Source organism: Siniperca chuatsi, linkage group LG11 (genome assembly GCF_020085105.1).
Source record: "Siniperca chuatsi isolate FFG_IHB_CAS linkage group LG11, ASM2008510v1, whole genome shotgun sequence".
Classification (NCBI taxonomy): domain Eukaryota; kingdom Metazoa; phylum Chordata; class Actinopteri; order Centrarchiformes; family Sinipercidae; genus Siniperca; species Siniperca chuatsi.
This window is the reverse complement of record NC_058052.1, coordinates 17,643,896-17,655,826: the sequence shown is the minus strand read 5'-3', so window position 1 is coordinate 17,655,826 and position 11,931 is coordinate 17,643,896. Positions and strand designations below refer to the sequence as shown.

At 38.5% G+C, this 11,931-nt stretch overlaps 3 protein-coding genes across 3 annotated transcripts; 2 read left to right on the top strand and 1 right to left on the bottom strand.

The window, feature by feature from the left end:
- The first annotated feature begins 10 nt into the window (after positions 1 to 10).
- On the top strand, positions 11 to 3,463 carry LOC122884398 (glutathione S-transferase omega-1-like). Its single transcript, XM_044214277.1, has 6 exons — positions 11 to 148; positions 1,656 to 1,764; positions 1,886 to 2,108; positions 2,214 to 2,315; positions 2,533 to 2,639; positions 2,929 to 3,463. The coding sequence occupies exons 1-6, from the start codon at positions 121 to 123 to the stop codon at positions 3,077 to 3,079; spliced, it is 720 nt and encodes a 239-aa protein (XP_044070212.1). The 5' UTR covers positions 11 to 120; the 3' UTR covers positions 3,080 to 3,463.
- Positions 2,663 to 8,540, bottom strand: LOC122884396 (inositol 1,4,5-trisphosphate receptor interacting protein). The gene is made up of 2 exons (XM_044214275.1): positions 8,385 to 8,540; positions 2,663 to 5,893 (listed from the first exon to the last, which is right to left on the bottom strand). The coding sequence occupies exon 2, from the start codon at positions 5,869 to 5,871 to the stop codon at positions 4,213 to 4,215; it is 1,659 nt and encodes a 552-aa protein (XP_044070210.1). The 5' UTR covers positions 5,872 to 5,893; positions 8,385 to 8,540; the 3' UTR covers positions 2,663 to 4,212.
- Positions 8,541 to 9,174: 634 nt separating this feature from the next.
- Positions 9,175 to 10,824, top strand: LOC122884397 (cholesterol 25-hydroxylase-like protein). Its single transcript, XM_044214276.1, has one exon. It carries the CDS (start codon positions 9,439 to 9,441, stop codon positions 10,252 to 10,254), a length of 816 nt encoding a protein of 271 aa, XP_044070211.1. The 5' UTR covers positions 9,175 to 9,438; the 3' UTR covers positions 10,255 to 10,824.
- The last annotated feature ends 1,107 nt before the right edge of the window (positions 10,825 to 11,931 follow it).

Here is an 11,931-nt window from a genome sequence, read left to right as displayed (position 1 = left end):
CACGCCTATACCGGAAGTATGGTACAATCGAAATAATTCACCGTTGTGTTACAGCGGACAGTGCGCTCTCCGTTCGTATCAAGGCCATTTTCACACTTATTCACCACCTGAAGTGTAAACATGTCTACTGAAAAGTGTTTCGCCAAAGGTAAGCGGTTATTTGGTTAACTGAAAAGGCATACTAAACGCTGCTGTCATGTTTTGCTAGCAAGCTAAACTACGATTAGCATAGCAGTTCCATTTTCCCTTTTTCGCTTCCTAATCTGTCACGTGCATATCAGAGGTTTATGCGTGTTCACTTTCTCTTCCACTGGATACATTGCTGTATATTACAACCTGTGGAAAACTGAACTTAACACGCTGCCAGATGCTCCCTCCTGTTCATTTCTTCCGCTCTGACTTGTGACGTTGCGAAATTCCGGAACACCTGAAGCAACGACAGGAGAGATATTTTTGCCATAATGATTATGCACTATGTAACCTCTGCAGGCCAGTTCGTAAAGCAAACAGTAAATAACAGGGGGTGTTTTTCAAATAGTCCAAATAATCAATCCCTTTTTAACTTCAGTGTTATCTACCATCGAATACAGACTGAATGAGCACAGCGGACAGCGACTCTCTGTGGATAATTGGTGACATGCAGTTGTGAAAGACGACTTAAATATCCGAGAACTAGTACGAGTACTTGAGGCTACTTTACTGATATTATAAGTCACTCCATTTAAAATTTACTCTGTGTAAAAGTTACTGCAGTTACTTAAAAGACCACGTGGTCTGTCCTATGTGACTGTAAAAAGCTGGATATAGTTCAAACAGAAAGATTTACATTGGTGAAAGAAGTAAATTACTTAGATTCTTTACATAAGTAAAAATAGCAATACTACAATGTAAAAATACTCCGCTATGAGTAAAAGTCATGCATTAAAAAAAAGAAAATTAGTATTATCAGCAAAATGTACTTAAAGCATCAAAAGTAAAAGTATTCATAATGCAGAATGTTCTCTTTAAGATTGTTACCATATACCGTATATTATTGATGCTATACAATGGACGCAGCATTTTAATGATGTAGCTGGTCGAGGTGAAGCTAATTTTAACTGCTTTATATACTTTTGGGTAGTTTAATCAGTGCATAATACTTTATAAAATTATCATTTGGTATGTAGAATATTAATCAATAAAGAAACTAGTAACTGTAGCTGTCGGAGAAATGTAAAGAATAAAGTACAATATTTTCCTCTGAAATGATTTGAAGTTGAAGTACAAAGTAGCATACAGTAAAATGGAAACACTAATCTAAAGTGCAAGTAACTCAAAAATGTATTCGAGTACATTACCTCAGTGAATGTTTTTACTTCCCACCACAACTGTTTTAATTGGAAAACTTGAATTTCCCACATGAAATGCCCACAATAAAACCAGGTAACAGTGTCAGTCATCACTCACTGCCTCTTTATGTACACTAATGTGCACTGGCCAGTTAAAGATTGCCTTGTTTCTGATGCTTATAAACTAATGGTTGTGATTTTAGATGTGAAGCACGATTCTTAAGTACATGTAAATGGTTACTTTCAAGCATTAATGGTAGCCAACATAAATCAACATGCTCTCTTAATTGCACTTTGTCATATATGGAAATTGCTTCTTTGTTTCAGGAAGTACTGCACCCGGTCCAGTCCCCGACGGCCACATCAGACTTTACAGCATGAGATTCTGCCCCTTCGCACAGAGGACCAGATTAGTGCTGAATGCCAAAGGGATCAAGTAAAGACACGTTTCATTATACTTTTTTTTTTTTAAACCATAACATCCCTAATACCTAAACATGAAACTCCTATGATCTGTGCGTTTGATTAAATTTGCATAACCTGTTTTTGTCTTTCAGGCATGACACAATCAATATCAATCTGAAAGACAAACCTGACTGGTTCCTTGAGAGGAATCCCCTTGGTCTTGTCCCAACACTGGAGACACCTGCTGGTGAGGTGATTTATGAGTCTCCCATCACCTGTGAATACCTGGATGAAGTTTACCCTGAGAAGAAGCTGCTTCCTTCCTCTCCTTTTGGTAAAGCTCAACAGAAGATGATGCTGGAGCATTTTTCCAAGGTATCTTATATAAAGACTTGCATCTAAATCCTGCAGTTTTGTTTTGTATACTTGTCTACTGTTACCATCATCAAATAAACACATTAATGCCACTGTTTTCTACAGATAACACCATACTTTTACAAGATCCCAACGGGGAGAAAGAATGGTGAGGATGTCTCAGGACTGGAAGCTGAACTGAAAGAGAAGTTTGCCAAATTAAATGAGGTAGGTTACAAAATCGAGTCTTTACACATTCACCAGACATGTAATTTAGTTGATTGTAAAGTCAAAATTGTCCCTAGGAATGAGCATGAGTGCAACTATAATTGTCTTTGAATTGTAGTAAATGGACAAATATAATGAGTAAAGTTAGATCATCACTGTACCTGGCTAATTTACAGTGTTTTATACAACTCTAATAAATCTAATGTTTATTTTTCAGGACTTAGTTAATAAGAAGACCAAGTTCTTTGGTGGTGATTCCATCACAATGATTGACTACATGATGTGGCCGTGGTTTGAGAGGCTGGAGATCTTTGAACTGAAACAGTAAGTAATAATCTCTCAGGACATTTAAAAATAAATAGATTTTATTTATAGAAGCATTTCAAAACACTCAAGGTCACCGTACAGTGGAGCAAAAAGTACAAAAATTAGGTACAATATAAAAGTAAGACCTGTATAATAAAGAGCAGGCACTCTCACAGGAACATATAAGTCAAGTCTTTGTCATCTTTCCTTCATGACATCTGATATGTCGTATTTTATGAGTGCGACATATCTTCATGTGTTGTAATTTGGTCTTAGGTGAATGATTTGATTCCCTTTGTCTTTTCAGCTGCCTTGACAGCACACCTGAGCTGAAGAAGTGGACAGAGCGCATGTTGGAGGACCCGGCTGTCAAAGCCTCCATGCACAGTGTGGACACCTACAAGGCCTTCTACAAGACTTATGTCGAGGGGAAACCCAACTATGACTACGGCCTATAAGTGATCAAAACCTTAAACTGTTAAATTTTTTGTTTTTGGTCATGATTATTCTGTAGTCAATCTGATTTTCAAACTTTGATGTAATAGGAAAAAATACAGCAGCAAATACCATGATGAGTTAACATTTACGGGATACAGTGAGAAGAGGGTAATGGTGTTTTAATTGTTTAAAACTTATTGTTTTTTTTAATACTTATTTGGGGGAAAATATGAAATCACCATAATGGGAATGAGGTACAGTGAAGTAAATATAACGCAAGGTGTTTTCAGTGATCCATTTCAAAGTGTGGCACTTTTTCTGATAATGTGGATGTAATGACTCTGGCCTGAATCTGAATTTCCTGTCTGTGTTACAATAAACTACATTATGTTTCCCCACCCTAAGCTACACATGTTGTTCCCATTTAATAAACTGGAGGTCTACCAAAGATTTGACATGAACACAGTGGAAATGTAACAATAAGCAATAATAAAAGAAAAAAAGTACTTAACATTGAACATTACAAAATTAGCTGCCATCAGTATGAAAGAAAACAAAAACACTGCTATACTGTTTGGGAAATGATTCCCATTTTGACCTTTGACCTGCATGTTTCCCCATCTGACAAAAGTGCTTGGTCTTTCTTTAGGTGAATGGTGAAAAGTATTTGTAAAATTATCATCCTTCATGTATATTACTGGCCGCTGCTTCTTTTAGAGGCAGAGGGATATCTACTGAAAATCTCTCCTTCAGGTTAAGCCTGTAAAACAAGCAATATGATGTATAAGCTTCAGAAACAGTCCTACAGACTGAATTAAAAATAACTCTTCATGGGTAAACAATATACCTATCAAATCTTGTAGAACACACTGCTGCTAGATTTTACAAATGAGAGAACCCACTATTGAAATGCTGCTAATGTATATTATTACACTGGTTACCTCGTGAAGTGTAAAGAAAGCAGCTTCAGCAGAAACAACTGCATGTCTAGATATCAGCCATAAATAAAATAACTGTTGTATGTGCACCTTTTCATTTCAGTATTTGTGTATCTGGTGTAACTATTTGTAACATTATTTTCAGCAACACTGAATGATAGTTTAAGATCCGCTAGTGCTACAAGTAAGAACTAATTCAGACGACACTACAAAGCTCACACACTTCCATTTAGGCTGTGGTGTAAACCTCCATTTGATAAGTGAGGTGTGTACTCTTGTATGAGCACAGATGCATTTCTCAACATCTCATGGAAATGCCTGATTGTTGCTGCATAAAGCTCCCTCTGCAACACCAGAGACCGGAACAGATTGATGGGCTCTGCTTTGCGAATTATCTCAGGAACCTGGACTTCTTCTGGCACTTTACTGTTCCCAACCAGAACATGATGAAGTCTCTTCTCCTGTAGGCTCCCCTGCAAGAAGCTGAGCAAATCCCGAAGCCTGTGCTCCATACTCTCTCTGCCCCACACAGAGGGCCTTTTACTCAGCAACAAGTGCAACAGAGCAGTCTTTAAGTGGTAGTTAGTAAGGGCACTTTTCCCTGTGAGCCCTGTCTGCTTTCTGTGTAGGAAAGTAACAATCTGAAGGCAGTGTAAATGACTGGAATTTGGTGGTAGGCGTTTAGCGAAATGTTTCAGCAAATTCCTTTCGTAGACAGCAAAAGAGAGGGGCCAGTAAGGGTCAGGAGGGCTGTCACAGTCTGATGGAAAGTGTGAGACAAAATAAGCATCTGTATCCTCCAGCTGAACCACAGGTATGATGTTCATTACGATGACTTTCCCCGAACGGAATCGGATCTTCAGTGCACCGGCAGCATCCAGGTTGCGAAAAGTGACCACAAAGTCGTACTTCTGAGAGATGCGTCCCCACGCTTTGGTTACAGAGATCTGAAACCACTTCATGACTTGATCTTTGGCTAAGAAAGGTGTGTTCCTGGAGCACAGCAGTTCATCAGGACTGTGGTCCGCTTTGAGTGTGTCATTCCTGCTGTGCAACAGACAAAGCAAGTCCTCTCCCAGGTTAGCAGAGCCACAGAGACAGCCCTCCTCGTTCTCCCCGAACCTGGTCACCTTTATCTTGCCGCAGCCCTGCATGTGTGGCGGTATATCATTGGAGGGGCTGCACCACAGATGGAACTGGAAGCAATACGGATCTGGAGGCGAGAAAGGCACTATAAGGTCGCACATCAGAGGCTTGCACACCTTCCAAGACTCGAACATGCTTCCAATCCCGACAAAGTCCCCGACTTCCATGTCTGCCTCCCTGTCACATACGCTCCTGAGCGATTCCAGCAAGTCATCAGCAAAACCCTCGACAAACTCCCTCACCCTCCAGTTTTCATGGGCTGAAGTGTAAGTGCATTTGTCACAGAAGTTTCTCAGGACATCCTTATCTAGTACCATCGTGCTGGGGGTGACGGATCCACTCTCTGAAAATATGTCTTCATCCTCAACTGGCCGGATTTCTGTGTCAGCAAGATCCCCCTTGTACATCTCGATAGTGAAGAATATGATGAAAGACACGGCACTCCAAAAGTACCAACTATAACCTTCCTCTGAGCTGGTTTCTTCCTGATTCGAGTCCAGCTGTGAAAGCTCTTTATCCAACCTGGCCTGCTCTATTTCCAGCCTCTCCTCGTGCTCCCGCATGCGAGCCATCAGCTCCTCGTCCTGTTCCGGGAGTGTGGTGTTCTCTTGAGGAAAAAGCAAGGGGTGGTTTAATATGGCAGCGGCCACCACCACACACACTCGTGCAATGGACCCCTGCATCTTCAGCTTGTTTCTAACATCCACATTCAAGCACCTTGCAGACATCCGGGCAGCTGCAGCTCAGATCCTGAAACAAAAAGAGAAATAGTTGTTTCATTGAGAAGCCAAGGGGATTTAAGACAAAAATGAGCATTGGTGTACTGAATAAAATGTATAAAAATCAAGGTATATTTTTAAAAAAAATCCAGTTATTTTTGTAAAGCACTCCACCCCAGGGGGAAGCACAGATTGTACCTCTAAATATAGAGGCAGTGGGCTGAGTGACGCACTCGTCCAGTATAGTAGACTGTGCGACATGGGAGGAAGGAAGATTGACCCCTTCTCTGATAACCCTATTTAGTTACCAACATTGTGCCTGTTAACATTTACATCCTGTTAACATTTTGACAAAAATAAAATGAATAACACCTCCCTTTCTGGAAAACGTTCAAATAAAGTTTCTAAGTGGAACAATGTGGAAAAAGCTCACATTGACATTATTATCTTCTTTCCTGGACGTCATCAGATAACCGACAACTAATGCAATATACTGTAAGAGGAAATTACATAAGTCTCTTGCTTATGCCCTAAGTTTTAGTCGAAACAACTGCACACTGCTCTTGTGAGGATGGACTGAATTACTTAAAAACTATCAGTATAATCTTTAAAATAAAGTCATATAACATGCTCAAAATGGGACTTCCTTTGAAAAACAGAAGGGAAACGAGAAATAGGAAGTACACATGCATCACAATCTCACTGTAAATGAGATTATGAGCTGTTCTCTGTCAGACTTGAGGTTTAAAATGGCAGCTGTAATGGCAGAGTACTATGTGAGGCCACACAGCCGGGGAAACTTCCCATGACTTACTCACTGGGATGTTTTCCAACACTTGCATGCCTCAGCCCATCCATACAAACATCAAGCCAGACAGAGATGCCGGTGCTGGAGCTCATTAAAAATATTTAAGACCATCTATTGTTACAGAACATGAAGGCTATAGTCAACATAAACAAAGACTAAGAAATAACCCATTTTTCCTGTTACAAACGAAAACATTGGTTATAAATCTCAATTTAAAACATTCAGGGGTTTTGCTGCTACAGCCTTGGTCTGGTATGACCACTAACTTAAAGCAGCTAATGTTGGCTAATGTAAGCAAACCTTTAGATAGACTACTGTGTAGGTTAACTGACATTACTAAGTAAGGTCGCTAATTTTATATCTGTTCTCTACTTGTGCTACTGTTTTATAATGTTTAAGCATTTACCATTATCCCGTAGTTGTCACTGTTCAACAAAAGTTACATTAGTACGAAGACCACTATGTAAAAATACTTTGGAACAAGTAAAACTCCTGCATTAAAAATGTTACTGACGTATTATCAGCAAAATGTTGATATTATTGGATTACTATTATTATGTATGAACATATAAGCTGCATGTTGCAGATGCTCACGTTTGCGCTGACTTTAAGTTACAGTGTCAGGGAGTTTATTCAATACAAATGCTTCATATTTTATAATTTTTGTTTGAAACATCTTAATCTGTGAAGTAACCAGTAACTACAGCTGTCAAATAAATTTAGTGGAGTGAAAAGTACAACATTTTTTCTCTAAAAATAAATGTACTGGAGTAAAGAGTACAGTATTTCAGAAATGGAAATACTAAGTAAAGTCGGTGGTGGTACATAACTAAGTTCATTTACTGTACTTTGAGGTACTTTTACTTCACTTGACTAGTTCCATTTTGTGCTACTATATACTTTTACTCAACTACATTTCAAAGGCAATTATTGTACTTTTTACTCCACTAGATTTACTTTAGTTTCTAGTTACTTTGCAGATTCAGATTATTCATTTAAAAAAATGTAGGCTAATCAATTAATGAATTATGATGTATTATTATAGATGAAACTACCCAGCAGTATATAAAGTAATTAAAATCAGCTGCAACATTAAAGTGATGTAGGCTACATATTAATGCATCAATAATTATAATCCAATAATATAATATACATTATTCTGAAATGGATTGACTGAAATTGAATGCAGGACTTTTACTTGTACTACACTGTGGTATTGCTACTTTTACTTAAGTAAGAGACCTGAGTAGGCCTACTTCTTCAGTAAAGCACAGGTAGCCTACTTTAAAACAGTGTTTAAGTGGCTACATGACTCGCACACCCAATGAGCTCAGGAGTAAATAACTCTCAGTATGACGTGGCTTTGTACTTGAAAGTCATGCAGTTCTGACACATTGCCATGGGTTAGCTCCTCAGTTGTCTTAGCAACAAAATAGTGACCCACTCATCACGGAAATGTGGTGGCAGACAAACATTATTCCTGACACATGAGTCACTTTACAGCCTGCTCAGCTAACAAACGGTGCACTGTAGGATGCTGTGTAAAGCTTTGAAGTAAGCAACAACAATTAAAACGTTGGCCTTCCCGAAAATATGAGTAAGAAGCATAATTTGGACAACATAATAATTGCATGTTTAGTGGCTTGGACTCGCTCTCCGTCGTTGTACAGTGCTAGAGAAGTACATTAAGGGACAAAAAAGTTGTTAAACGTACCTTTGCTCTGTTTTCTGGCTGAGTTCATGATGATTAACTCATGTGGGACGCTCTGTCCGGTGAAAGCTGCCTCATCAAACTCATGCGAACAACGAGACGTTCAGTTTCACAGCTTTTCTCTGACACATTTCCGGACTGTGAGCTCCACCCATAAAGAGAGGCACCGCCCAGCTTCCTCTGTGCAGCCAGAACAGACTTTGAGCTGTGAGGAGCAGGGTGTCGGTTTAAATATTATAAATGGTGTGCACAATCAAAATGTTTTTCTTAATGTCATCCAGTATTTTTTAAAAAGCGCTTAAATCAGTCTGAATAACAACATACTATTTGCAGAATTCACTCCAGACACTGTGTATTGCACTACAATATTTATGTGTTTTATTACAATTGTATGCTCCTTAATGCTTTTAATCCACTAGCCCACAGTTACTGTGCAGTCTAAGAATTTAAATATAAAACAGACGATCATCAACCAAAGCATTTGTTTGTGATTTTGCTCATGTCCACAGTTTTAAGCCTACTTAAACTAAGGTGCTGCAAAATGTAAACCAAATCAAAAGCAACACATGGTTTTACTGTTATTACATGATGGTAACAACATCACTTCCACTTCAGCAGCTACAGTATCTGTGACAAGAGATATTTTGCGACCACAAGGTGGCACTTCATGCTTGAGCAAAAAGAGACCAAAAGTAAAGGATGAGGCAGGATGCACAGATATACAACTGTTTCCTTCTAACGATCACGACTTCGACATTTAGAAGCAGAAATCCACTGACTTAAAACACATTAACATTGTTTCATTCATTGACAGACAACCCCCTGTTCAAATCCATAAATTTACATTATTTTCAAAGTGATGAAGCATAACAGTGACGTTGCAAATGACATTCACATGATATGAATAAAATCGCTTATGAAAACAAAGGTTTGGAAGTGTCCTCAATGTGAAACTCCCCAGGAAATGCTTTGTAAGCATCTTACATAATGTTGCAACACTTCATCACACTATCCTTCACTAAGTAGAAATTTGTCAGTACAGTTAAGTTCTGCAGGGATGACAAACTCAGAGAGACTCCTTCTGCAGATTCTTTGGGACTGGTTGAGAGAACAACAGAGCCTCCTCAGATCTCCATTTTTCCCAGTTTTATTCTCTCTGACCGTTTACCTGAGTTTCTGCTTGCCTTACTTATGTCTGGATTTGCTCTGTTCCAGACTGATCCTGGTACGTTGCTTCAAGATCCAGCCTCAAAGCAAGGTGACATGGGCAAAGGCTTGGAGGTGCTTGCGCAAAATTTTCCACAACCACGTCTGTTTCATTTTCCCCCTCTCTGTTGTGCACTGGTACTGGAGACCTGTGTTTTTTCCTCCACTGGCACCTGAGATGCTGTCTGTTGTTATTAATGTATTGGCCTGCCTCCTCCTGTTCGACATGCAGTTCTTTTTGTGGCATCTGCTGCATCACAAGGTGCCCTGGCTCTACCACGTCTTCCACACGGAGCACCACCTCTACACAGCTGCCTTCTCGCTGATGACAGAATACACAGGTATCTGGGAGATGCTGAGCCTCAGCTTCTTCACAACACTGAACCCTGCACTCCTGGACTGCCATCCACTCACCGAGATGCTCTTCTATGTCACAAACATGTATCTGTCTGTGGAGGCTCACTCAGGATATGATTTTCCCTGGTCTCCACATAGACTGGTGCCCTTCGGCCTCTACGGAGGAGCTCAGCATCACAACCTTCACCACCTTAAATCCAAAGTAAACTATGCGCCGTACTTCACACACTGGGACAGACTGTTTGGCACGCTGCAGAGATTAGACACACAGAAGAAGTCAAGAAACACAGAGACTTTAAAGAAGTTGTGATTATCAGAATATGTGATGGACATGATTATTCTGCTGTTAACCTGCAAGAAAAGCAACTAAGGAAGAAGACTTTGATTTAACTTTGATGCTGAAAGATGCTGAGAATTTTAGTTTAAGTTATACTCAACCAAAAAAACCTGTTGTGTTTCATGCTCAAAAAATAGGTCCATATTTTGAAAAACCATATCTGAATTTTGTCACAGAATGTGAAATAATGATATGTTGTTGTGATACTATTGTTTTTTTGTAATTATCCTTAATTTTACTGGATTTATGAAATTGATGAAATTATGAAAAAAAAGGAATCTTTAAGTATCAAATTCTCACCTCTGTGTATGTGGAGCCCCAAAACCAACAACAAGTGGTAAACGTTATGGGACAGGTAAAAAAATGCATGAATATACATCAATAAATAGCCTAATAGTTTGTTGAATAATTAAAATAGAGTGTAAAAGGAAATATAAAGCTTTATACTTTTCCTTTAACGTCCAATCAGCTGGTAAAAAAAGAGAAAAGCTTTTAATTTTTTTCCTTAACCACCACTCACTGATAAAATAAATTAAAACCTGATTTATGTTACTCTGCTATTTATTTTTTAATAGCTCATTTTATTTTTCCATAGTTTTCCTACTTTTTGGGGTTTTGGTGTACATTTAATTATTCATCTAATCAATGTTTTCCCCTAAGCAAGTTCCCATTTTCCTCATGCTTATTAGATAATGAGATAACGCCTCTATACCTGTAGCCTTGAAAGGTGGCTGTAAAAAGTTTCTGGTTTGCTTCTTCATGAAGAAACTGTAATAAGGGTCCTCAATTGCAACATGTTTTCACAGGAGAAAAAAGTTCACAGAAAACTTTTCAAAAGACTACTGCACAGGCACACCCTTTTTATTATGAGGCACTGTGAAGCAGTCCACCTATGTTCTTCCAGGAAGTCAATTCAAAATTTGTAACCACATCTGTAATAACAACAGATGACGGCACAAAGTTTCCACTGATCCTGATAATCTTCCGGTCTTCCATCCAGAATTATTATCACATCCAAAAAGTCTTTAAAAAATGTCTTCAATTCACACATCATCTGTTTTCACTCACTCTCTTCACTCTATAATTGATCACAAAGGTTAAAGCCGTCTCCACTGTATAACACATATTAAAACACTTTATAGTAGTAGTATTATCCATATCATCAATCCAAAAACAACTGCATGATTACAGAATTTTTTTAAGTTACTAAAAGGTTTTGATCCGTCAGATGTAAAAGATAAAAAAGTATAAAAGGAAATAAAGTTAAAATTATACAATGAATAATATATACATACAAGTATAAAACAATCCTTGCAAGTTCAGTTCACTTTAGTTAGTAGGATCTAGTTTAACGTTACAAAGTGATTTAAGATAGTTCAGCCATTTCATTTATCGTTTCATTCATTAAGTCTTTATTTTTTCCCCCTATGCTGAATTTCATTTCTCTCCATTTTGACAGTTGTAAATATATATTTTTTGCAACCCCCTCTTAGTACTTAATTTCAAGGGCAGGGTGATCGAAAAAACACAGTGAAAGTGCCCTCTTGGATGCCTCTATGGTAGATAAAACATGCCCTCTAAGGCTCCCTTCTAGTGGAGAAAACATGATGCAATGCCATATAGGCTGCCCTACATGCTAGAAAATGAGTT

Bases quoted from the DNA above. Each gene is read 5' to 3' on its own strand.
- LOC122884396 (XM_044214275.1), bottom strand. From the start codon at position 5,871: ATGTCTGCAAGGTGCTTGAATGTGGATGTTAGAAACAAGCTGAAGATG.
- LOC122884398 (XM_044214277.1), top strand. From the start codon at position 121: ATGTCTACTGAAAAGTGTTTCGCCAAAG. The intron at 1,765-1,885 runs GTAAAGACACGT...TTTGTCTTTCAG, and splicing joins CTGAATGCCAAAGGGATCAA to GCATGACACAATCAATATCA. The intron at 2,316-2,532 runs GTAGGTTACAAA...TTTATTTTTCAG, and splicing joins AGTTTGCCAAATTAAATGAG to GACTTAGTTAATAAGAAGAC.
- LOC122884397 (XM_044214276.1), top strand. From the start codon at position 9,439: ATGACAAACTCAGAGAGACTCCTTCTGCAGATTCTTTGGGACTGGTTG.